The sequence below is a fragment of the Nerophis ophidion genome, linkage group LG15 (genome assembly GCF_033978795.1).
Source record: "Nerophis ophidion isolate RoL-2023_Sa linkage group LG15, RoL_Noph_v1.0, whole genome shotgun sequence".
Taxonomy (NCBI): Eukaryota; Metazoa; Chordata; class Actinopteri; order Syngnathiformes; family Syngnathidae; genus Nerophis; species Nerophis ophidion.
In genome coordinates, this window is record NC_084625.1 from 46,285,308 (window position 1) to 46,312,754 (window position 27,447).

The 27,447-nt window shown below is 44.2% G+C and overlaps 1 protein-coding gene across 1 annotated transcript in view; it reads left to right on the forward strand.

Annotated features, from left to right (window-relative positions):
- The window catches only part of dlgap1b (discs, large (Drosophila) homolog-associated protein 1b), a 280,337-nt gene that overhangs the window by 93,204 nt on the left and 159,686 nt on the right, over positions 1 to 27,447 (forward strand). Inside the window, exon 3 of the mRNA XM_061922258.1 lies at positions 25,780 to 26,849. Within this exon, the coding sequence (XP_061778242.1) occupies positions 25,809 to 26,849 (1,041 nt within the window). The 5' untranslated portion in view covers positions 25,780 to 25,808. The remainder of the gene's footprint in view (positions 1 to 25,779; positions 26,850 to 27,447) is intronic.

A 27,447-nucleotide genomic window follows, 5' to 3' on the forward strand; every position in this document is an offset into this window, starting at 1 on the left:
AGTTGAATGTATATTATCACACGTGTGATTAAATGCGATTTTACACTTTTTCTGTAATTCTCCAGCCACACACCTTAGAGTTATATAACTTACAAGGTGACACAAGCTAACTGTTAGCATGTTTACCTTAGCATGCTAACATTACCATGCTAACTTTTTTAGCTAATTTTGCTACAGTTTACCCCATTGTTGTATAACTTGGTACGTGACACTTTTTAACTGTTAGCATGAAAACGATAACATGCTAGTAAGCTAGCTTAAGCATGCTAAGTTTTTCATTGATTTTTTTACTTATCTATTTCCACAGCCATACACCTTACAGACATGATACTTGATATGTGAGACATGCTAACTATTAATATGCCATTGTTAGCACACATGCTAAGTGTTTGCATTTTAATGTGTGCATGCTAACATTTTGTGCTATCTCTGTAATTCTTTTGGTACAGTTACACCTAAAACTCACATGTTTTAGACACACACCCCGACCCAGGTCCAGGGCACAGATAGTAGACCCGTCAAAATTTTTGCAGAAATGTTCTAGTTGAAAGTATATTATCACATGTTGTGTGATAAAACGCGGAATCAAATCGTGCACATAAACACACCGCCGCCCATTGCTGTGAACAATATTTTGAGAGTAGGAAGAGGATTAAAACCAACAAATCCCTAGCACGGGGGTGCACGGCGAGGCAGCTTTAATGATGCAGGTCGACTTGCTACGTTTAATTGACTCCGCTCGCCGCATTTGTGCGTCTCCCCAGCAGCAGCAGCGGCGCTAATGGCGATGCGGCCTCGCTTTTATCACCTGCTGCAAGCCTTAAAACGCATGGCAAATGCCAGACGGGGGGGAAAGAACCCTTGGCATGGGTAGATACTGGCCCGGTTGTTATCTGACACACACTTCCCACCGTCATGCAGAATTATTGATACAGTTGAACCATTTTCAGCGTTATTGTACATTATCATGCATGAAGCGACCTCTCTTCCTCAGGCTAGAGATTGCAGGATAATTTTATCTTATAGAGTAAGTGATTACAAGGCTTGGGCTTTTTTCAACCACAGTTTCCCCTGCAGGCTTTTGACAACGTTAGCTGCAACAAATCCTCAACCCTTTTGTAAAGTTTGCATCTCGATTCTGGATGCTTTAAGTCAGGGGTGTCCAAAGTGCGGCCCGGGGGGCCATTTGCGGCCCCCACGGTAATTTTTTAACGGCCCCACGGCACATTTTGAAAATACGATTGAAAAATTTTTCAAACGTAAAAAGTGATATCAAGGAGCAAATGGGTGAAATGCAACAAGAAAATGTTTACTCTAATAACACAAAGCTGCCATGCAGGCTGTTTCTTTATTTAAAAAATAATAATGAATCAAAATCAGTGTCATTATGAATTATTGACCTATTCAAGGCTCCAATTACGTCACTTTAAGATATTTTGAGGGGAAAATGTGACATATTTTGTGTTTGCCATATAAAAAACTGAGTTGTTTTTTTTAAAGGGCCTGGAACGAACAAACAAAAAACATAAACAACAATAAAACTTATAATTGACGGATATGGTAAATGGGTTGTACTTGTATAGCGCTTTTCTTGTCTCGAGGGTGGCGCATATTGATGCGCGTTTTGTCCCCCCCAAGATGCAACAAGACCAGTCGGACGTAAATGTGAAGTGAATTATATTTATATAGCGCTTTTTCTCTAGTGACTCAAAGCGCTTTACATAGTGAAACCCAATATCTAAGTTACATTCAAACCAGTGTGGGTGGCACTGGGAGCAGGTGGGTAAAGTGTCTTGCCCAAGGACACAACGGCAGTGACTAGGATGGCGGAAGCCGGAATCGAACCTGCAACCCTCAAGTTGCTGGCACGGCCACTCTACCAACCGAGCTAAACCGCCCCATGGCAAGTAAGCGCTTGGTTTAATATAAAAATAAATAACACTGGTACAAAAACAGACATACAAGAACAAAAGGGAAAACACGTGCCTAACGCACGGGAAGCTAAGCTAAAACTTAGCACTGGGTCTAGAGTCCAAAGTAAACATGCCGAGCGCACGGGAAGCTAAGGAGGAACTTAGCACAGAGCAAGAACATCTCGTGATTGTTGCTTACCGCAAACAAAGGATCAAGACTGAACAAAGGGAGAAGGCAGGCTTAAATAGGGGATGTAATAAATCACCACAGGTGCGCGTCAAAAACAAGAGCAGGTGGAACATATGCGAAACCATGGTAACCAGATAAATAAGGAAGTGCAAAAAACTAGGAATCGGAAGAGTCCAAAAGAAACCGAGAATACAAAAAGACTCAAAAAATCGAGCCCTTAAATCTCGAGATTATTGTGTTAAAAGTAAACAGTGAAAACATTTTTATAATTTATCTTCTAACACTTTAATGGAGGGGTAGGGAACCTATGGCTCGCGAGCCAGATGTGGCTCTTTTGATGACTGCATCTGGCTCTCGGATAAATCTGAGCTGACACTACTTAACACGATAAGTAATGAATAATTCCACTTGTAATCACAGTGTTAAAAATAACGTCAAAAATATGAAAATGCCATTTTTCTACAGCACCTGTTCAAGAAGTTGCCTTAAGGGTAAGAAATAATGTATTTATTATTGGTTAGTGTAGGGCTAGCCCTCTTGGGGGTTCTTCAACAAGGCCCAGGTGGGCCATTTACACACCTGTCGCTGATTGCGAGACCGGTCCTGGCAACACCCCGCTTCGCTGCAGACCCGCAGGCCACGCCCCCTCCTAAGTTAGCTTCAGAATAACAACGTTATTACAAAGAATAAGAGACCTATTATACTCTAGAAATGTTGGTCTTGATTAAAAATGCACACTTTTAGTTGTGTTCAGTGTTAAAAATATATTATATGGCTCTTACGTAAATACATTTTAAAATATTTGGCTTCTTGGCTCTCTCAGCCAAAAAGGTTCCCGACCCCTGCTTTAATGAGTAGGACCCTTTTGGATCCCCAACAATTTTAGCGTGTTTTGTTTTTAAGTGTCATTGCTCAAAAAATAATAATGAATTAAAATCAATGGTGTTATGAGTTATTGACCTTTTTAATGCTCCAATTATTATATAATCTCAAATATATTCCACTTAAAAAAATTATTAGGTGAAAATATTGCATATTTTGTGAATTTTCCATTAAAAAACTGTTTTTTTTGTGACAAAAAGAGCATACAACTTAAACCTTTAAAATCATTATATCTGTGTTGGCCCTGCGATGAGGTGGCGACTTGTCCAGGGTGTACCCCGCCTTCCGCCCGATTGTAGCTGAGATAGGTGCCAGCGCCCCCCGCGACACCGAAAGGGAATAAGCGGTAGAAAATGGATGGATGGATATTGACAGAGAGACCGAATGTTGATCTAGAGAATGGGTGTCAAACTCTGGCCCGCGGGCCAAATTTGGCCCGCCGTGTAAATTAATTTGGCCCTTGAGGCAATAATAAATTAAAATTAGAGCTGGCCCGCCGGTATTATACAGTGGCGGTGCTGCTGTATCACCGCATTCAACGCTAATTCTCATACTTGCCAACCCTCCTGATCTTTCCAGGAGAATCATGAATTTCAGGGCCCCCCGCCCCCGAAAATCTCCCGGGGCAACCATTCTCCCGAATTTCCACCCGGACAACAATATTGGGGGCATGCCTTAAAGGTACTGCTTTTAGCATCCTCTACAACAGGGGTCGGGAATCTTTTTGGCTGAGAGAGTCAAGAAGCCAAATATTTTAAAATGTATTTCCCTAAGAGCCATTTAATATATTTTTTTAACACTGAACACAACTAAACGCGTGTATTTTTAAGTAAGACCAACATTTCCAGCGTATAATAGGTCTCTTATTCTTTGTAATAACATTGCTATTCTGAAGCTAACTGTGGAGGGGGCGTGGCCTGCGGGCCTGCAGCAAAGCAGGATGTTGCCAGGACCGGCCTCGAAATCAGCGACAGGTGCGTAGAAGGCCCACCTGGGCCTTGTTATCTAATCACCTGTCGCTCTGTTATAAGCAGCAGCCAGGAGGAGAGACAGGGTTGGTGCTGGAGCCAGAGGGCGAATGAGGACGAAAGAGAAAAAGACAATTGCTGGAAAGCAACTGAGAGACTAATTGAAAAAAACAAAACAATATTTTAACCCTAAAGCAGGCTCTCATGTCGGTGCTTGGTGGTCTGAAGAACCACCAGGAGCCCAACACTAACCAATTATAAATAAATTACTTCTTACCATTAACGCAACTTCTTGAACATAAAAATGCATGAGAATTTTTTATATTTTGAATGTTATTTTTAACACTATGATTACAAGTGGAATTATCCATTACTTATCGTGTTAAGCAATGTTAGCTCAGATTTATCCGAGAGCCAGATGCAGTCATCAAAAGAGCCACATCTGGCTCCAAAGCCATAGGTTCCTTACCCCTGCTCTACAACCTGTCGTCACGTCCGCTTTTCCTCCTAACCTAGTCACGTAATATATGCGGCTTCTACACACACACAAGTGAATGCAAGGCATACTTGGTCAACAGCCATACAAGTCACACTGAGGGTGGCCGTATAAAGAACTTTAAGACTGTTACACCACACTGTGAACCCACACCAAACAAGAATGACAAACACATTTCGGGAGAACATCCGCACCGTAACACAACATAAACACAACAGAACAAATACCCAGAACCCCTTGCAGCTCTAACTCTTCCGGGACGCTACAATATACACCCCCGCTACCAAGAAAACTGGATTTTGCATGTCACTATAAAGTTATATAAGCCTTGCTTGTTCAATATTCAATGCAAAACTTGTTTGGGTCCCTATTAAAAGGTTACGTTTTTCAACTTTGGCCCGCGGCTTTGTTCAGTTTAGAATTTTGGCCCACTCTGTATTGGAGTTTGACACCCCTGATCTAGAGATTTAAAACTTGAATAATAATATGTGTTCTTTGATGTTTGATGTTTCCCTCTTACACACATGTAAGAGGGATGTGTACTATGGCTATGAGTTGTTGTTTTTTTCCCTTGGCCTCAGTCTGCACCCCCTCTCCAGAGCCCAGGCTAAGACTCATTTTTTTATTTTATTTCAAGCTTCTATTCCCCCCACCCCCCACCCTTGTTTACCTGTATCTCACCTTTTTTTGTAAGGGGCGCTAGAAGCCGGCAGACCCGTCAGCGATCCTGTTCTGTCTCCCTGTAATGTTTGTCTGATCTTGAATGGGATTGTGCTGAAAATTGTAATTTTCCTGAAGGAACTCTCCTGACGGAATAAATAAAGTACTATCTAATCTAATCTAATCTAATCTAATCTAATAAAAATAGTAATACTGAATAATGACACATTTTTAATATTTTTTTCGACCAAAACACTTTGAGTCCCCGGGATCAAGCCTGAGTGGACGCTGGAATGTATATTTTTTATGCATATATTGTATTGTTTTTTTAAAATAAAAAATATTAAAAAGGCTCCCGCTTGCTTTGATTTTTCAGTGTGCGGCCCTCAATCAATCAATCAATCAATGTTTACTTATATAGCCCTAAATCACTAGTGTCTCAAAGGGCTGCACAAACCACCACGACATCCTCGGTAGGCCCACATAAGGGCAAGGAAAACTCACACCCAGTGGGACATCGGTGACAATAATGACCCAGTGGGACGTCGGTGACAATGATGACTATGAGAACCTTGGAGAGGAGGAAAGCAATGGATGTCGAGCGGGTCTAACATGATACTGTGAAAGTTCAATCCATAATGGATCCAACACAGTCGCGAGAGTCCAGTCCAGAGCGGATCCAACACAGCAGCGAGAGTCCCGTTCATAGCGGAGCCAGCAGGAAACCATCCCAAGCGGAGGCGGATCAGCAGCGCAGAGATGTCCCCAGCCGATACACAGGCAAGCAGTACATGGCCACCGGATCGGACCGGACCCACTCCACAAGGGAGAGTGGGACATAGAAGAAAAAGAAAAGAAACGGCAGATCAACTGGTCTAAAAAGGGAGTCTATTTAAAGGCTAGAGTATACAAATGAGTTTTAAGGTGAGACTTAAATGCTTCTACTGAGGTGGCATCTCGAACTGTTACCGGGAGGGCATTCCAGAGTACTGGAGCCCGAACGGAAAACGCTCTATAGCCCGCAGACTTTTTTTGGGCTTTGGGAATCACTAATAAGCCGGAGTCCTTTGAAGTGGATAAAGTTTTAAGTACTCTCCAAGCTATTGGACTGGTCTCTGGTTACAGATCAGATTGAAGTTGCTGCTAAGAAATATCCTCTGTACAATCTCTACTTTAAAATCGCATCACAAAGTTTGACATACTTGGGCGTCCTGGTCACGCATACTCCTTGCAGAGCTTTATGAACCATTTTGTGAATGTCGCCTGCCAAAAAAAAAGTGGCCACTGGCGGAATTTGTCTGAGACGTGGCGTCCGACCAACCATGACTCAGTTTGTCAGAGAGCGTCTTGACAGTGTGGCTAATTAGTTTGCGGGTTACAAAGGAACTGTCTCCTGGAAACCGCCAGCCGTCCATCCGTGCGGCGGATGAGCGGTGTTTATTTACCACACGTCGGGTTCACTCTGAATGGAATGTTTTGACAAAGCCCGCATTTAAATTGCGAAAGGACTAAGTTGCCCAAATGGCGTTTGAAGCGTACCCCAGGCACGCTTGTTGTTATGCCGTCGTGTTTGACCTCAAGTTCAGGTCCATTTGTATGCAAATGATGAAGGACAATGTGCTAAGAACACACACAGAGAGTACAAACTGGTATATTGGAGATTTCACCGGGTTTCTGCACGATACATTTCGGTCGGAACTTAAAGCTGTACTTCGGTCTTGCAATCCGTTCCAAAAGACCCGACAAAGGCGCAATTGTAGGAAAACTAAAGCAATTTTCCCCGTGTGAGATAATGTAAATCCAATTAATCCATCTACAAAATTAGGCATGTGCCGATTGATTTGGCCAACAATCCATTTGCTGATTAATGAATGTTATTGCAGCACACTGATGGCGGGACCCATCAGGAGCAAGGGTGAAGTGTCTTGCTCAAGGACACAACGGACGTGACTAGGATGGTAGTCCTAGGGCAGGGATCGGGAACCTTTTTGGCTGATAGAGCCATCCATCCACCCATCCATCATCTTCCGCTTATCCGAGGTCGGGTCGCGGGGGCAACAGCCTAAGCAGGGAAACCCAGACTTCCCTCTCCCCAGCCACTTCGTCTAGCTCTTCCCGGGGGATCCCGAGGCGTTCCCAGGCCAGCCGGGAGACATAGTCTTCCCAACGTGTCCTGGGTCTTCCCCGTGGCCTCCTACCGGTTGGACGTGCCCTAAACACCTCCCTAGGGAGGCGTTCGGGTGGCATCCTGACCAGATGCCCGAACCACCTCATCTGGCTCCTCTCGATGTGAAGGAGCAGCGGCTTTACTTTGAGTTCCTCCCGGATGGCAGAGCTTCTCACCCTATCTCTAAGGGAGAGCCCCGCCACACGGCGGAGGAAACTCATTTCGGCCGCTTGTACCCGTGATCTTATCCTTTCGGTCATGACCCAAAGCTCATGACCATAGGTGAGGATGGGAACGTAGATCGACCGGTAAATTGAGAGCTTTACCTTCCAGCTCAGCTCCTTCTTCACCACAACGGATCGGTACAACGTCCGCATTACTGAAGACGCCGCACCGATTGATTGGCCAACAATCCATTTACTGATTAATGAATGTTATTGCAGCACACTGATGGCAGGACCCATCAGGAGGGTGGAGTGCCATTTCCGGGTTGGGAAGGAGACCCTGCCCCAAGTGGAGGAGTTCAAGTACCTAGGAGTCTTGTTCACGGGCTGAGAGAGCCATTAAAGCCAAATATTTCAAAATGTATTTCAGTGAGAGCCATATCATATTTTTTAACACTGAATACAACTAAAAGTGTGCATTTTTAAGTAAGACCAACCTTTTTAGAGTATAATAAGTATTTTATTCTTTTTAATAACATTGTTATTCTGAAGCTAACCAATAATAAATCAAATGTCATGTCTGTTGATCATGTTTTTTTTTGGCCATTTGCTGTTTGTCCTTTGGACTCTTTAAGTTCCTGTTTTTTTCCACTACCTTGTCTGGTTTCTTTGGTTGCTCATTTTGTCCACCTGTCTCTGGTGGACAAAATGCCCGCTCACCTGCTTCCCAAACTCTAATCAGAGGCAGTATTTAAGCTCGTCTTTGCCAGTCAGTCCCCCTGGCTTCAATGTGATCTTTTCTTGCTCTGTGCTGACTTGTTTCATGCCTTGCCATAGTTTCCTGCTTCATGCCATGCCAAGTAAGTTTTGTTTGATTTATGTTCATAGTCTGTTTATGCGTTAGCTTTGTTCCTTAGCCCAAGTTGTGCCTCCACTGTGAGCGATTTTTGTTTGTATCTTTTTTTAGTTTAAATTAAATCATGTTTTTACCTAAATGCCATGTCCCGAGTAGTCCGTCTGCCTTCCTGGGAGAACGACCCCGCAGCAAGCTGCGACCTCCCCCATTGTGACATAAAATACTTCTTACCATTAATGCGACTTCTTGAACAGGTGCGGTAGAAAACGGATGGATGGATTTAAATGCATGAGAATGTTTTATATTTTGCACGTTATTTTTAGCGCTGTGATTACCAGCGAAATTATTAATGATTATCGTGTGAAGCAATGTCAGCTAAGATTTATCTGAGAGCCAGATGCAGTCATCAAAAGAGCCACATCTGGCTCTAGAGCCATAGGTTCCCTACCCCTGTCCTAGGGTGTGCTGAGCCGTTTTCTGTATTCCCTCTACACCCATGACTGTAGTCCAGCCCACTCGGAGAACACCATCATCAAGTTCGCCGATGACACAACGGTGGTGGGTCCCATTACAGGGGGGGGATGAGTCTGCATACAGAGATGAGGTCCTGAAACGATCAGCGTGGTGTTCAGTGAATAATTTGGCACTGAACCCCACAAAAACCAAGGAACTCATCTTTGACTTCAGGAAAAACACTGCATCAATGGCGAGGAGGTGGAGAGAGTCAGCTCCTTCAAGTTCCTCGGCACCCTCATATCTGCTGACCTGTCCTGGACCCAAAATACAACTACGGTCATCCGGAAGGCTCACAAAGACTCCACTTCCTGAGGGTGCTGAGGAAGAACAGACTGGAGAGGCAGCTGATGGTGACCTTCTATCGCTCGGCTGTCGAGAGCCTGCTGACGTACTGCATAACAGTGTGGTACGCCAGCTGCACTGAAGCAGACAAACAGGCGATTCAGAGGGTCATAAAGTCTGCACAAAAAATCATCGGCTGTCCCCTGCCCTCCCTGAAGGATTTGCACAACTCCCGTTGCCTTAACAGAGCAAAAAACCTGACCAAGGACAGCACACACCCTGGCTTCCACCTGTTCGACTTGCTACCCTCAGGCAGGCGCTACAGGTGCATCAGAGCCAGAACAAACAGGCTCAGAGACAGCTTCTTTCCCAAAGCTGTCACCATGTTGAACTCTAACTTAGAATAATAATAATTCACCCCTCTACAATATCATGCCCTAATACCCTACTGTGCAATACTAAAGAATTTTGTATTTTGTACTTTTTTAGTGTTTTGTATATTGTACAGGATTGCTTACTATTTTTATTGGATAGTAGTCTGTTTATTTCAATTGTTAGTTTTACCTTTTTACCTCTTATGTCATTTATTTCACCCCATATTTGTTCCCACTACCGCACCTTAAGTTGGAGTCTTTAATCTCGTTATATGCAAATATAATGACAATAAAGTTCATTATATTCTATTCTATTCTATGTAGAAGGTGGGAATTGAACCGGGAACCCTCAGGTTGCTGGCCTAGCCACTCTCCCAATGTTGCCGTCCCCGCAATGTTATCTATAACAGAGAGAATATACGGAAACCCTGCAAATCTTATGAAAATTGCGGCGAGGTAACAGAGGTAAGGGGGAAAAAACAACACAAAAACCCCACAAAAACACAAACAAAGGAAGAAAAAAAAGCTCCTTGGTGGAAGTAATAAGACGTTTAAAAATGGCCTTGCTGAACCTCTCCCCAAAGCCTTAAAATCTACTTTGACATAATCTGAACATCCACCAGCTCGGTTATTGCCTCTGCATCTCTTTTACTACAATACGTGACATCCTTCTCTGGAGGGGGGGGGGGGTGTGTGTGTGTGTGTGTGTGTGTGTGTGTGTGTGTGTGTGTGTGTGTTCTGGCAATGCTGACTTAATGGGGACATTGCTTTGTTTACACAGTCTTTACCTTTAGGGGACTTCCGACGGTATGGGGACCAAAAAACAGGTCCCCTAAAGGGAAACCTTTTTAAATGATAGTCACATCCATTCTGAAGATGCCTAAGTGATTTTTAAGCTTTGGCCCATAATACATGTTTACTGGTTAATTTGAGTGTGAGGCATTTTTACAGCAGACCCCTCATCGTGTTGTAGCTGGTACTGCACTCGCTGTTCTGCTCACACTTCTTCCGTGTATAGTTAATCACTTCTTCCTGGTGAAACTTCCTATAAGAGGACAGCTGTAGTACTGTATTCTAAGGATCATGTCTTATTTAATTTAAACTTTTTTTTAAATGGTCCTCAGTAGTCACGTACGAATTTGTGTGAATTATGCAAAATTATAGAAATTTGTTCCCCATGAACCATAATAACTCTTTTTCCCCCAGGGTCCCCAATAAGAATAATCAGCACATTACTTCATCAATCCAGAGATTTAAAGACGTGTATGAGCTAACTGGGCAGTGGCCATTTTACCTAATTTTTTTTTTTATGCCTCCACAACCTGTAGAAAGGGAGGTCCCCACAAGTTCTGAACAATTACTTGGTCCCCATTCCACATGATAACCATTGTGTGTGTGTGTGTGTGTGTGTGTGTGTGTGTGTGTGTGTGTGTGTGTGTGTTCTGGCAATGCTTACTTAATGGGGACATCGCTCTGTTTACACAGTCTTTACCTTACAAATTTTTGTGAATTATGCAAAATTATTGAAATTGGTTCCCCATGAACCATATTAACTCTTTTTCCCCAGGGTCCCCAGTATTAATAATCAGCACATTACTTCATCAATCCAGAGATTTAAAGACGTGTATGAGTTAACAGGGCAGTGGCCATTTTACCAAATTTTTTTATGCCTCCACACCCTGTAGAAAGGGTGGTCCCCACATGTTCTGAACAATTACTTGGTCCCCATTCCACATGATAACCGGTGTGTGTGTGTGTGTGTGTGTGTGTGCGTGTGTGTGTGTGTGTGTGTGTGTGTGTGTGTGTGTGTGTGTGTGTGTGTGTGTGTGTGTGTGTGTGTGTGTTCTGGCAATGCTTACTTAATGGGGACATCGCTCTGTTTACACAGTCTTTACCTTGAGGGGACCTCTGACGGTATGGGTACAAAAAAACAAGTCCCCTAAAGGGAAACCTTTTTAAATGATTCTGAGGATCATGTCATATTTAATTTGAACTTTTTTTTTTTTGATGGTCCTCAGTAGTCACGAACAAATGTGTGTGAATTATGCAAAATTATTGAAATTTGTTCCCCATGAACCATATTAACTATTTTCCCCCAGGGTCCCCAGTATTAATAATCAGCACATTACTTCATCAATCCAGAGATTTAAAGACATGTATGAGCTAACAGGGCAGTGGCCATTTTACCTAATTTTTAATGCCTCCACACCCTGTAGAAAGGGTGGTCCCCACATGTTCTGAATAATTACTTGGTCCCCATTTCACATGATAACCAGTGTGTGTGTGTGTGTGTGTGTGTGTGTGTGTGTGTGTGTGTGTGTGTGTGTTCTGGCAATGCTTACTTAATGGGGACATCGCTCTGTTTACACAGTCTTTACCTTTAGGGGACCTCTGACGGTATGGGGACAAAAAAAAAAGTCCCCTAAAGGGAAACCTTTCTAAATCATTCTGAGGATCATGTCATAATTAATTTGAACTTTTTTTTTGATGGTCCTCGGTAGTCACGTACACATTTTTGTGAATTATACAAAATGATTTAAATTTGGTCCCCATGAACCATATTAATTTTTTTCCCCAAGGTTCCCAGTATCAATAATCAGCACATTACTTCATCAATCCAGAGATTTAAAGACATCTATGGGCTGACAGGGCAGTGGCCATTTTACCTTTTTTTTTTTATGCCTCCACAACCTATAGAAAGGGTGGTCCCCACAAGTTCTGATCAAAAACTTGGCGCCCATTCTAAATGATAACCAGTGTGTGTGTGTGTGTGTGTGTGTGTGTGTGTGTGTGTGTGTGTGTTCTGGCAATGCTTACTTAATGGGGACATCGCTCTGTTTACACAGTCTTTACCTTTAGGGGACCTCTGACGGTATGAGTACAAAAAAACAAGTCCCCTAAAGGGAAACCTTTTTAAATGATTCTGAGGACCATGTCATATTTAATTTGAACTTTTTTTTTTTTGATGGTCCTCAGTAGTCACGGAAAAATTTGTGTGAATTATGCAAAATTATTGAAATTTGTTCCCCATGAACCATATTAACTATTTTCCCCAGGGTCCCCAGTATTAATAATCTGCACATTACTTCATCAATCCAGAGATTTAAAGACGTGTATGAGCTAACTGGGCAGTGGCCATTTTACCTCATTTTTTTTATGCCTCCACACCCTGTAGAAAGGGTGGTCCCCACATGTTCTGAACAATTACTTGGTCCCCATTCCACATGATAACCAGTGTGTGTGTGTGTGTGTGTGTGTGTGTGTGTGTGTGTGTGTGTGTGTGTGTGTGTGTGTGTGTGTGTGTGTGTGTGTGTGTGTGTGTGTGTGTGTGTGTGTGTGTGTTCTGGCAATGCTTACTTAATGGGGACATCGCTCTGTTTACACAGTCTTTACCTTTAGGGGACCTCTGACGGTATGGGTACAAAAAAAGAGGTCCCCTAAAGGGAAACCTTTTTAAATGATTCTGAGGATCATATCATATTTAATTTGAACTTTTTTTTTTTGATGGTCCTCAGTAGTCACGAACAAATTTGTGTGAATTATGCAAAATTATTGAAATTGGTTCCCAATGAACCATATTAACTATTTTCCCCCCAGGGTCCCCAGTATTAATAATCAGCACATTACTTCATCAATCCAGAGATTTAAAGACATGTATGGGCTAACAGGGCAGTGGCCATTTTACCAATTTTTTTTTATGCCTCCACAACTTATAGAAAGTGTGATCCCCACAAGTTCTGATGTGCGTGTGCGTGTGCGTGTGCGTGTGCGTGTGTGTGTGTGTGTGTGCTCCACTCGTTTCAAATATTCATCTCATGCAAAGTTCATAAAAAATACAGTTGACGTGACCCAGCGTTTATGTCCGGCTGAAGAAAGTTGTATCTTTTTATACTCTGTACGTTACGGCCGTGCAAGCAAAGCGTGACACCGGGATGCAGAGACAGGTATAACGACGTGCGGGTAAATGTCATTTTTATGGAGAACCATCAACGCACTGGCGAGGCCAAAACAGTAGACCACGGGTGAGAAGAACAGGCACAAAATAACATGTAATGGAAAAAATACCAACCACACCATGTACTTCCATCCAGACAATAATATTGTCGTCAATGGAGCGACATTGGCAAATAATTTCTACTTGGCAAATAAACCTTACTGATTATTGCTAAGAAATGCAAGTGAGTTCCCTGGTCACTAAGCAGGAGCAGGTGTGAAGAATCAGTGATAAAGCCACATGTACAGTGGCTGACAATGAGGCAAACAGGAAGTCGAATCAAAAATAAGAGCGCCGGACAGGAACTAAATAGCAACAAAAAAGTGTATATGTCATGAGTGATGACACAATAGTTGGACTATAGTACTTACTATCAATGTTCTGTAGCACTAAACAGAGGGAAATACTTTAGACGGCGCCGTAGCACAAACAATAACACACTTTTTCAACTATTTGTTGAATTCAAAACGAAAAATCAATAAATTTGCGGCATCGTTTTATAAGCCGCAGGGATCAGTGCGTAGGAAAAAACACTGATGACATCTATTAAACAAGACAAGAAGCAAAGAATTAAACAGACAGAATTAAATTTGCTGCAATGAGGTGGCGACTTGTCCAGGGTGTACCCCGCCTTCCGCCCGATTGTAGCTGAGATAGCCACCAGCGCCGCCTTCGACCCCAAAGAGAATAAGCGGTAGAAAACGGATGGAGAATTAATATGGGCTCAACACTGTGCCCTTGTACAGTGTCTCACCACGCTCTAGCGAAAGATTGTACGCCTTCTCCTTTATTTGGACTTTCAATGATTACATGGCAACACCTGTTTCCAAGGGACGGGGGTCGTAAACAGGTGCTGCTTTTGGCCACAAACAGTTCAAAGAAAAGGCCGTAAACAGTTCACAGAAAAGGTCGTAAAACATTCACAGAAAAAGTCGTAAATAGTTCACAGAAAAGGTCGTAAAACAGTTCACAGAAAAAGTCGTAAACAGTTCACAGAAAAGGTCGTAAAACAGTTCAAAGAAGAGGTCCCTGTTGGGGAGTCAGGTCCTTCAGGCCACAAAGGGCCTACCGAGGATGTCGTAGTGGTTTGTGTTGTGGTTTGTGCAGCCCTTTGAGACACTAGTGATTTAGGGCTATATAAGTAAACATTGACTGATTGATTGAAACAGTTTAAAGAAAAGCCTGTAAAAAGTTCACAGAAAAGGCCGTAAAACAGTTCACAGAAAAAGTCGTAAACAGTTCACAGAAAAGGTCGTAAAACAGTTCAAAGAAAAGGTTGTAAACAGTTCACAGAAAAGGTCGTAAAACAGTTCAAAGAAGAGGTCCCTGTTGGGGAGTCAGGTCCTTCAGGCCACAAAGGGCCTACCGAGGATGTCGTAGTGGTTTGTGTTGTGGTTTGTGCAGCCCTTTGAGACACTAGTGATTTAGGGCTATATAAGTAAACATTGACTGATTGATTGAAACAGTTCAAAGAAAAGCCCGTAAAAAGCTCACAGAAAAGGTCGTAAAACAGTTCAAAGGAAAGGTCGTAAACAGTTCACAGAAAAGGTCGTAAAACAGTTCAAAGAAGAGGTCCCTGTTGGGGAGTCAGGTCCTTCAGGCCACAAAGGGCCTACCGAGGATGTCGTAGTGGTTTGTGTTGTGGTTTGTGCAGCCCTTTGAGACACTAGTGATTTAGGGCTATAAAAGTAAACATTGATTGATTGATTGAAACAGTTCAAAGAAAAGCCCGTAAAAAGTTCACAGAAAAGGTCGTAAAACAGTTCAAAGAAAAGGTCGTAAACAGTTCACAGAAAAGGTCGTAAAACAGTTCGAAGAAGAGGTCCCTGTTGGGGAGTCAGGTCCTTCAGGCCACAAAGGGCCTACCGAGGATGTCGTAGTGGTTTGTGTTGTGGTTTGTGCAGCCCTTTGAGACACTAGTGATTTGGGGCTATATAAACAATAATTGATTGATTGATTGAAACAGTTCAAAGAAAAGCCCGTAGAAAGTTCACAGAAAAGGTCGTAAAACAGTTCAAAGAAAAGGTCGTAAACAGTTCACAGAAAAGATCGTAAAACAGTTCAAAGAAGAGGTCTCTGTAGGGGAGTCAGGTCCTGCTTCCTCTTCTCTTTGTAGTTCTCAGGTCAAAACAATATATTTCTGTTGATTACAATACATGAAAGAAACAGAACACCATGTTGCTTCCCATCCTACAAAGGGGTTTTTTACAAGCCTTCTTCTTGGTAGGTTCAAAGACAGCTTTTGTCTTCTCGCCGGGAACTCATGGCAACACAAAGTCCTGTGATAACTCAGATACAACTATTTTGCCACTAGTATTTTGCTGCAATGAGGTGGCGACTTGTCCAGGGTGTACCCCGCCTTCCGCCCGATTGTAGCTGAGATAGGCGCCAGCTCCCCCCGCCACCCCAAAGGGAATAAGCGGTAGAAAATGGATGGATGGAATAGTATTTTGACATTAAGGTGCCCACATAACCAGACCAAGTTTCCAGAAAAAAAGAGCAGAAGATAAGAACTGCCAGACAAAAAAACAAAAAGGGACCAATTTAAAAGTTTGTCGGGCTGCACAATAAATAAATCTAATTTCTAAATGACTCCGATTTTTTTTCAATTTTTACTCAGCGAGGTGCATCACAAACACGCGCTGACATTGACAATTTCTCCTCACTACCCGGCCGGCAAGGGCAAGTTGGCTCCGCTGTCCTGGTTCTGCACGCCGATGATCCCGCAAGGGAGGAGCGATAGTAGCAGTAATTAATTTGACTTTTCTTTTGATTTGTTATTACATGCATGAACGTCCTTGCCGTGATGATGTCGTTTTATTCATGTCTATCAGGGAAGTCCTCTGTCCGCTGTCCTTAAACACCTTCAATGATGGTGAAAAGACTATTGGAAGGTTATTCAAACTTAATTGCAAAAGTAAACAAATCGGCTTTCACTCTGCACGGCCAATAAATTAATTCTTCTGGCCTCGCTAGTCGTTTCCGGCGTGTGCAACTCGGCATGATAGTTAACAGACTAGAAGCCGAAGAAGAAGCCGAAGATCCAGAAGTCTTGTTGATGATTGATGTTGCGTCTTTTTTATTATTTTCCTTCCTCAGTTGTTTTCCTTACACCTCTTCCTTCATTTAGGTGTGTTAGACTGAAAATATAAACACTACAAAAGTATAACATCTTTTGTGTATGTTACATAAACAATGTCCATTGTGTTCTTTATACAAATAAAATAAAAGGTTTAGTGTTAATACATGTTAATACACGTCAACTTTTCTTTGATTAGTAAGTAAACAAACAAAGGCTCCTAATTAGTCTGCTGACGTATGCAGTAACTTATTTAGTCATTTGTTATTCTATTTTTGTGTCTAAATTATGAGGGACAAGCTGTAAAAATGTATTATTAATCCACATGTTCATTTACTGTTAATATCTTATTACTTTTCCTTTAACAAGTTCTATCTACACTTCTTTTAAAATGTAATAATCACTTATTCTTCTGTTGTTTGGATACTTTACATCAGTTTTGGATGATACCACACATTTGGGTGTCAATCCGATACAAGTAGTTGCAGGATCATACATTGGTGATATTCAAAATCTTCATTTGTTCAGGGACGTATTTCCTGACTTTATTAACATAATATGATTTTTTTTTTTTAATTAAGATGTTGTGATGCCAACAAATGTTGCCGTAATCATAGACGTGACGATGAGATACGCTCCTGTACTTGGTATCATTACAGTGGATGTCAGGTGTAGATCCACCCATGGCGTTTGTTTACATTGTGGCGCCGGTGAACTACGGTGTGTAGTGAAGCATGTTTAGCTATTCCTCGTCCTGCAGGGATGATACTTGGAAGAAACGTTCTTTAGTTGTCGCCATGGAGGCGAGGATTAGTGATTTAGAAGTAGCTAAAACACTTCCGATTACGGATGGACTACCTAGCCATGTCTTATAGTACCTATTCCTGAGGGCGTTTCAGTGTTACAACTTAACCTTTATCGTTGGTTTTTAAGCCAAAATGCGTCCGTTCTCCCTTTTCTGTCTACACACTGTGTCTGCTCCTAAGTACTCCGTGATTGTGTGCTGCCGAACATGCTCCTCTGCTTGCAAAACCAGCAATGTCACGAGGCGTGCGGGACTGGTACGTTTCAGAGGCGGTATAGTACCGAGTATGATTCATTAGTATCGTGGTACTATACTAATACCAGTATACCCTAGTACAGGGGTCGGGAACATTTTTGGCTGAGAGAGCCATGAAAGCCAAATATTTCAAACTGTATTTCCATGAGAGCCATATAATATTTTTTAACACTGAATACAACTAAATGTGTGCATTTTTAAGACCAACATTTTTAGAGTATAATAAGTCTCTTATTCTTTTTAATAACATTGTTATTCTAAAGCTAACCAATAATAATTATAATACTTCTTACCATTAATGCGACATCTTGGACAGGTGCGATAGAAAACGGATGGTTGGATTAAAATGTATGAAAATCTTTTATAATTTGAACGTTATTTTTAACATTGTGATTACCAGTGGAATTATTTTTTACTCATCGTGTGAAGCAATGTCAGCTAAGATATATCTGAGAGCCAGATGCAGTCATCAAAAGAGCCGCATATGGCTCTAGAGCCATAGGTTCCCTACCCCTGCCCTAGTACAAACATGCACATATATTTATCATTTGTTTTCAAAACAGTTACAAAAAAGTGGGACCCCATTTTCATGACTTGATGGGGCCTTGACTTTGACACCACCGGTCTATCAGAGTCCAATAATGAGACGCAGATAGCTGCTTAGTTTTGTTGTCATGTCACCACTGTTTACCACTGCATCGGCGCCATTAGGGAACCCAGTTTTGGTACGTCAGCCTGGTGTCAGGTTCAAATACTGATGACATCTATTAATCAGACAAGAAGCAAGGAACCAAGCAGAGACAGAGTTCAAATTAGCTCATGAGGAGAACGCACGGCGCTGAACACCTAGTCACAGTTTTCGCCCAACGCTCTAAGGTTGAGATCCCGTTTCCCTCTTTTTGTTCAGAGTTCCATAGTCAACATCACTAAGGCCGCCTCTAAAAGGAGTGGTCACACATTTCATGCAAAGCAGGTCCAGGCCGCACAGTACGTGACGGAATGGGCTGGGGGCCTTGTGATTTCGCCTTGTCCCCGCTTCGTCTGCGTGTTGTCATCTTATCTTCGTTGAGGTCCTTGAAGTCCTTGGCTGTTAGCGGGCTGAAACAAAGATAACATCTGCGGCAGAGGCCACACCTCAGACAAGAAATTGTGTCCTTGCATAGATTACAAAAAGTCTAACTTGGGCACAATAGCTAATAACTAAAGCAACAGACTTTAAGCATACTAAAGTTAGTGTAATGATATATACATAATTATTCTAACACCTGGTTGTAGTCCAGATGGTTTGAGCCGACTGGTCGAGACCAAACTAGGTCAGTTGGCCATCAAGTCTATCAGAGTCTAATAGCAAGGCACAGCTGTCTGTTTGGGTTTTTGTCACCTCTGTTTGACAACCACGACAGAAGCAGCAGGTCTTCTTCTTCTGCTTGATGAACTTTACCAGGCAGCGACATATCAACCCTGTGCGTGTGTGCGTGTGTGTGTGTGTGTGTGTGTGTGTGTGTGTCTGTGTGTGTGTGTGTGTGTGTGTGTTCTGGCAATTCTGACTTAATGGGGACATCGCTCTGTTTACACAGTCACCTTTAGGGGACTTCTGACGTTGTGGGGACAAAAAGGGGAAAACCTTTTTAAATGATAGTCAGATCCATTCTAAGGATGCCTAAGTGATTTTTTAAGCTGTGGCCCATAAAACATGTTTACTGGTTAGTTTGAGTGTAAAACATTTGCACAGCAGCCCCCTCGTGTGTGTTTGTGTGTGTGTGTGTGTGTGCATGCATGTGTGTGTGTGTTCGGGCAATGCTGACTTAATGTGGACATTGCTTTGTTTACACAGTCTTTACCTTTAGGGGACTTCTGACGGTATGGGGACCAAAAAACAGGTCCCCCAAAGGGAAACCTTTTTAAATGATAGTCAGATCCATTCTAAAGGTGCCTAAGTGATTGTTAAGCTTTGGCCCATAAAACATGTTTACTGGTTAGTTTGAGTGTGAGACATTTGCACAGCAGCCCCCCCATCGGGCTGTAGCTGGTACTGCACTTGCTGCTCTGCTCACACTTCTTCCGTGTATAGTTAATCACTTCTTCCTGGTGAAACTTCCTATAAGAGGACAGCAGTAGTAATGTATTCTAAGGATCATGTCTTATTTGATTTTAATTTTTTTTAAATGGTCCTCAGTAGTCACGAACAAATTTTTGTGAATTATGCAAAATTATTGAAATTTGTTCCCCATGAACCATATTAACTCTTGTTCCCCAGGGTCCCCAGTAAGAATGATCAGCACATTACTTCATCAATCCAGAGATTTAAAGACGTGTATGAGCTAACTGGGCAGTGGCCATTTTACCTCATTTTTTTTATGCTTCCAAAACCTGTAGAAAGGGTGGTCCCCACAAAATCTGCTCAAAAACTTGGTGTCCATTCCAAATGATAACGTGTGTGTGTGTGTGTGTGTGTGTGTGTGTGTGTGTGTGTGTGTGTGTGTGTGTGTGTGTGTGTGTGTGTGTGCGTGTGTGTGTGTGTGTGTGTGTGTGTGTTCTGGCAATGCTGACTTAATGGGGACATCGCTCTGTTTACACAGTCTTTACCTTTAGGGGACTTCTGACGGTCTGGGGACCAAAAAACAGGTCCCCTAAAGGGAAACCTTTTTAAATGATTCTGAGGATCATGTCATATTTCATTTGAACTATTTTTTTCTGATGGTCCTCAGTAGTCACGAACAAATTTGTTTGAATTATGCAAAAGATTTTAAATTTGGTCCCCATGAACCATATTAACTCTTTTTTCCCCAGGGTCCCCAGTAAGAATGATCAGCACATTACTCCATCAATCCAGAGATTTAAAGACATGTATGAGCTAACTGGGCAGTGGCCATTTTACCTCATTTTCTTTATGCCTCCAAAACCTGTAGAAAGGGTGGTCCCCACAAGTTCTGATCAAAAACTTGGTGTCCATTCCAAATGATAACCTGTGTGTGTGTGTGTGTTTATGTTTGTGTGTGTGTGTGTGTGTGTTTGCTCCACTCGTTTCAAATATTCATCTTATGCAAAGTTCATAAAAAATACAGTTGACGTGACCCAGCATTTATGTCCGGCTGAAGAAAGTTGTATCTTTCTGAACAATTACTTGGCCCCCATTCCACATGATAACCAGTGTGTGTGTGTGTGTGTGTGTGTGTGTGTGTGTGTGTGTGTGTTCTGGCAATGCTTACTTAATGGGGACGTCGCTCTGTTTACACAGTCACCTTTAGGGGACTTCTGACGGTCTGGGGACCAAAAAAAACAGGTACCATAAAGGGAAACCATTTTAAATGATTCTGAGGATCATGTCATATTTGATTTGAACAATTTTTTTCTGATGGTCCTCAGTAGTCACGAACAAATTTGTTTGAATTATGCAAAAGATTTTAAATTTGGTCCCCATGAACCATATTAACTCTTTTTCCCCAGGGTCCCCAGTAAGAATGATCAGCACATTACTTCATCAATCCAGAGATTTAAAGACGTTTATGAGCTAACTGGGCAGTGGCCATTTTACCTTTTTTTTTTTTTTTTTTAATGCCTCCACAACCTGTAGAAAGGGTGGTCCCCACAAGTTCTGATCAAAAACTTGGTCCCAATTCCAATTGATAACGTTTGCGTTTGCGTGTGCGTGTGCGTGTGCGTGTGCGTGTGCGTGCGTGTGTGTGTGTGTGTGTGTGTGTGTGTTCTGGCAATGCTTATTTAATGGGGACGTCGCTCTGTTTACACAGTCACCTTTAGGGGACTTCTGACAGTCTGGGGACCAAAAAACAAGTCCCCTAAAGGGTGGTCCCCACAAGTCATTATCAAAAACTTGGTCCCAATTCCAATTGATAACCAGTGTGTGTGTTTGTGTGTAACCTGTAAAAAGGGTGGTCCCCACAAGTCATGATCAAAACTTGGTCCCCATTCCAATTGATAACCTGTGTGTGTGTGTGTGTGTGTGTGTGTGTGTGTGTGTGTGTGTGTGTGTGTGTGTGTGTGTGTGTGTGTGCGTGCGTGCGTGCGTGCGTGCGTGTCCAGCAGGCAGAAAGCCAGCGTGACCCACCTTTTAGCTTTTCAGCTTTAGCGCGGACAGCTGTGCCGCCAACGCGCCGCAATGCATCACAACGAGGGTCTTTTATTTGGGTCACATTCTTCGCTCCAGTGGCCAGCAGAGGAGATCTGCCATGAATACCTTCAGCTGGACGCGCTCCACCCTGGAAGTGTGGCGTTAATGGGCTGTATGAGATTAACGCGTGGGCTTAATTCTAGCTCCCACCCGCCCTTAAGTCCGCCTAAATATGAATCAAGTCATCATAAACATGCCATTTGTGAGAAGAACAGACGTCATGTTTAATAGCGCCGCTCCAGTCTCGTTCCTCAGCGCTGGTAAATCGCCTTAATGACCCGCCGCCTCCTCGACCACGCCGAGGTTGCGTGGGGGCTTATTATCGTCTCGTTAGCCGTCCTGCTAGTTTCACACGGCTCGCAGACGCTCGAAGGAAGGCGGTGCACACCGAAGCGGTTGTTCTCGCCCGGGGTGCAAGGTCGCTCGTTGCAGGATTTGCCGCCTTTTCACCGGCCTATTACTTTTGATTATCCTCTTTGTACACCATATTGCCAAAAGTATTGGGCCCACCTGCCTTGACTCACATTATGAACTTGAAGTGCCATCCTATTCCTACATTTTGAAGCTATTTCAACTCTTCTCTGTCCACAAGGTTGTGGGGTGTGTTTATAGGAATTTTCCACCATCCTTCCAAAAGCGCATTGGTGAGGTCACGCACTTATGTTGGTCAAGAAGGCCTGGCTCTAATTCATCCCAAAGGTGTTCAAGTCAGGACTCTGTGCAGGCCAGTCAAGATCATCCACACCAGTGACTTTACGGACCTTGCTTTGTGCACTGGTGCATAGTCATGTCGGAGGGGGAAGGGGCTTGTTCCAAACTGTTCACACAAGGTTGGGAGTATGGAGTGGTCCAAAATGTTTTGGTATCCTGGAGCATTCAAAGTTCCTTTCACTGGAACTATGGAGCCAAGCTCAACTCCTGAAAAACAAACCCCACACCATAATTCCTCTTCCACCAAATTTCACACTTGGCACAATGCAGTCCGAAATGTACCATTCTCCTGGCAACTTCCAAAACCAGACTCGTCCATCAGATTGCCAGATGGAAAAGTGTGATTCGTCACTCTAGAGAAGGCATCTCCACTGCTCTAGAGTCCAGTGGCGACATGTTTTGCACCACTGCATCCCACACTTTGTGTTGGACACACACTTATGTTAGTCGAGAAGGCCTGGCTCTCAGTCGGCGTTCTAATTCATCCCGAAGGTGTTCAATCGGGTTCGGGTCAGGACTCTGTGCAGGCCAGTCAAGTTCATCCACACCGGTGACTTTACGGACCTTGCTTTGCACAGTGGTGTACAGTCATGTTGGAAAAGGAAAAACTGTTCCCACAAGGCTGGAAAAGGAATGGGCCAGCTCCAAACTGTTCCCACAAGGTTAGGAGCATGGAATTGTCCAAAATGTTTTAGTATCCTGGAGCATTCAAAGTTCCTTTCAGTGGAACTAAGGGGCCAGGCATAACTCCTGAAAAGCAACCCCACATCATAATTCCTCCACCACCAAATTTCACACAATGAAGTCCGAAATGTACCGTTCTCCTGGCAACTTCCAAACCCAGACTGGTCCATCAGATTGCCAGATAGAAAAACGTGATTCATAGAAGGCGTCTCCACTGCTCTAGAGTCCAGTGGCGACGTACTAAACACCACTCCATCCCATACTTTGTATTAGACACACACTTATGTTGGTCAAGAAGGCCTGGCTCTAATTCATCCCAAACGTGTTCAAGTCAGGACTCTGTGCAGGCCAGTCAAGATCATCCACACCAGTGACTTTACGGACCTTGCTTTGTGCACTGGTGCATAGTCATGTCAGAAGAGGAAGGGGCTTGTTCCAAACTGTTCACACAAGGTTGGGAGTATGGAGTGGTCCAAAATGTATTGGTATCCTGGAGCATTCAAAGTTCCTTTCACTGGAACTATGGAGCCAAGCTCAACTCCTGAAAAACAAACCCCACACCATAATTCCTCTTCCACCAAATTTCACACTTGGCACAATGCAGTCCGAAATGTACCGTTCTCCTGGCAGCTTCCAAACCCAGACTCGTCCATCAGATTGCCAGATGGAAAAGTGTGATTCGTCACTCTAGAGAAGGCGTCTCCACTGCTCTAGAGTCCAGTGGCGACATGTTTTGCACCACTGCATCCCACACTTTGCGTTGGACTCACACTTATGTTCGTCGAGAAGGCCTGGCTCTCAGTCGGCGTTCTAATTCATCCCGAAGGTGTTCAATCGGGTTCGGGTCAGGACTCTGTGCAGGCCAGTCAAGTTCATCCACACCGGTGACTTTACGGACCTTGCTTTGCACAGTGGTGTACAGTCATGTTGGAAAAGGAAAAACTGTTCCCACAAGGCTGGAAAAGGAATGGGCCAGCTCCAAACTGTTCCCACAAGGTTAGGAGCATGGAATTGTCCAAAATGTTTTAGTATCCTGGAGCATTCAAAGTTCCTTTCAGTGGAACTAAGGGGCCAGGCATAACTCCTGAAAAGCAACCCCACACCATAATTCCTCCACCACCAAATTTCACACAATGAAGTCCGAAATGTACCGTTCCAAACCCAGACTGGTCCATCAGATTGCCAGATTGAAAAGCGTGATTCATCACTCCATAGAAGGCTTTTCCGCTGCTCTTGAGTCCAGTGGCGACATGCTTTACACCACTGCATCCCACACTTTGCATTAGACACACACTTATGTTGGTTGAGAAGGCCTGGATCTCAGTCTCTGTTCTAATTTATCCCAAAGGTGTTCTATCGGGTTCGGGTCAGGACTCTGTGCAGGCCAGTCAAGTTCAACCACAGCAGATTCTGTCATCCATGTCTTTACGGACCTTTCTTTGTGCACTGGTGCACAGTCAGGTTGGAAGAGGAAGGGGCCCGCTCCAAACTGTTCCCACAAGGTTGGGAGCATGGAATGGTCCAAAATGTTTTGGCATCCCGGAACATTCTTTCTGGCGTCACTTCCTCTCCGAACTCAGTTTGTAAACGATCAATGAGTCCATACAAAGCTAAGAGTCTGAGATTCAAGAAATAGACGGCGCACTACCAAAGACTACAAAAAAAAATGGGACCCATTACCTCGCTGCTTGGCACTCAGCATCAAGGGTTGGAATTGGGGGTTAAATCACCATAACTGATTCCCGGGCGTGGCACCTCTGCAGCCCACTGCTCCCCTCACCTCCCAGGGGGTGATCAAGGGGATGGGTCAAATGCAGAGGACACATTTCACCACACCTAGTAAGTGTGTGACAATCATTGGTACTTTAACTTACCCGTGACGGAGTGGACCTTAAATGATGATTTAGCGTGGCCGATATAGGGCTTAGGCTAAATAATTATTTGTGCAATGAGTTGTCCGGCTTAATATAGACCGGGTTTTAGGACAGCCCGAACTGCAATTTGGCCCTTGACAAAAACAAGTGTGACACCCCTGCTGTAGACGCTCCAGCCGATTTCCCACTTCTGCGGTAGTCATATTGTCAGGTTCAAACACCGACGACATCAATTAAACAAGACAAGAAGCAAGGAATTAAACAGAGACAGAAATCAATTCAGCTCATTGAGGAGAAACGCGTAGACCTGTTCCCTTGACCAAGATTGTACGCCTCCTCTTTTATTTGGATTTTCCCTGATTGCATGGCAACAGCTGTTTCTAAGGGGAGAAGGGGTCGTAAACAGCCGTTGCCCTCGGTCACAAAACAGTTCAAAGAAAAGATGCCTGGAGCTGGGGTCAGATCCTGCTACCTCTCCACTTTGTAGATCTCGGGTCAAGACAAAATCTTCCTGTGGCTTACAATAGAAGAAAGAAACCGACACCTTCATGTCGCTTCCCATCCTAAACAGTGGAGTTTTACAAGCTTTTTGCTTGGTAAGATCAAAGACAGCCTTTGTCTTTCGCAGGGTGAGCTGAACTCAATGTGACACAGAAGTTGTGTGATAACTTCTATACAATTATTCATGAATTGAAGATCTTTAACATTTGGTAGTAGATATTGATCGTCACACGCCCATCATGAATGTCACACTAAAATATGTATCTGTTGTTTTTCCAGAGTGTGCGCAGACGTCCTGCAGCATCACCATGACAATGAAGGGCCTGACCAGCAGCCACGGTCACCACCACACCGTCACCTGTGATCCATCCTACGACTCCATGACCCTGGGTCACTCAAGTCGTCAGCCCTACTTCCTGAACCCGGGCGAAGCTCACCCCGGTGAGCGCCCGTGCTACACCCAGCGCAGCTCCTTCCAGTCTGAATGCAGTGCCTACCCAGACCTGGCCAGCTGCACCTTCCCTCGCAGACATTACAGCTCCAACCATGAGCTAAAGGAGCAGTGTGGGGCTTTAGTGCCTTACACGGGGCCCGCGGGCGGCAGCAAAGGCAAGAACAACAACAACCGGGTGTCCTCCAACCTGCTGGAACACTTTGATCACCAAGCTCCTGTGCGGCGAGAAGGCTACCACACGCTGCAGTACAAGCGCACGGCGGTGGAACACCAGCGCAGTGACAGTCCGGGACGTATCCGCCACCTTGTTCACTCTGTCCAGAAGCTCTTCACCAAGTCCCACTCCCTGGAGGGGCCTTCGGGGTCTGGCACGACTGGGAGGATGAACGGTGGCAAAAACAGCCCGGATGACCCGCCTTCCTCGTCGGGAACCCTCAAACACAACAAGCGTAGCAAGAGCAAAGACCGAGCCAAGTCGGAGCCCAAGATGCATAGCGCCATCTCCGGCTACTGGAGCTCGGACGACACCCTGGACCGGGAGCTGTGCCTGTACCACCATCACGGCACAGGGCAGCCGTCGGGGGTCATGACCATGGGACGACACCCGGACAAGTCGCAGTCGCAGTACTTCATGGAGTCCTACAACACCATCAGCTCGCACTCGCTGAAGACGTCGCGCAGCAACAACGACGTGAAATGCTCGACCTGCTCGGGGGGCGACAGGGGCGGGCTCCCCCTGGTAGGCCCGCTGGACGGCCAAGTGCAACTCAAGAAGAGCTCGTGGTCTTCGACTCTGACGGTGAGCAGAGCAAGAGAGGTCTACCAGAAGGCCTCAGTCAAACTAGATAAAGCTCTAGTGAAAGCCGAGCAGGGACGCACCTGCCACTTCCTGCAGGTAGGACGGTAACAGCAGCCCCACCCTTGCACGTCATGCCCCATGCAGCTTTTGGGGGCTACCTGCTCCTCCTCATTGAGACATCTCCTCGTGTTTTTGTTTTCTTCTTCGGAACGGAGAAGCTTTTGTCGTCATGACATCCTCATCAAACATAGTGTTTGTTTTTGTCCATCTGCATTAAAGTACCGGTAGAGTGGAAAAACAAGTTGCCTGGGGAAGGTTGTCCGCAACATTACGGAGTGTGTTTGTTGGCGTTGTCCACCATTCTTCCAAAGGCACATTGGAAGAATGGTCGAGAAGGCCTGGCTCTCGGTCTCCGTTCGAATTCATCCCAAAGGCGTTCTATCGGGTTCAGGTCAGGCCAGTCAGGTTCATCCACACCAGACTCTGTCATCCATGTCTTTATGGACCTTGCTTTGTGCACTGGTGCACAGTCATGTTGGAAGAGAAAGGGGCTCGTTCCCAACTGTTCCCGCAAGGTTGGGAGCATGGAATGGTCCAAAAAGTTTTGGTATCCTGGAGCATTCAAAGTTCCTTTCACTGGAACTGAGGGGCCAAGCCCAACTCCTGGTGCGAGGCCCCCGGCCCACGTTGCAAT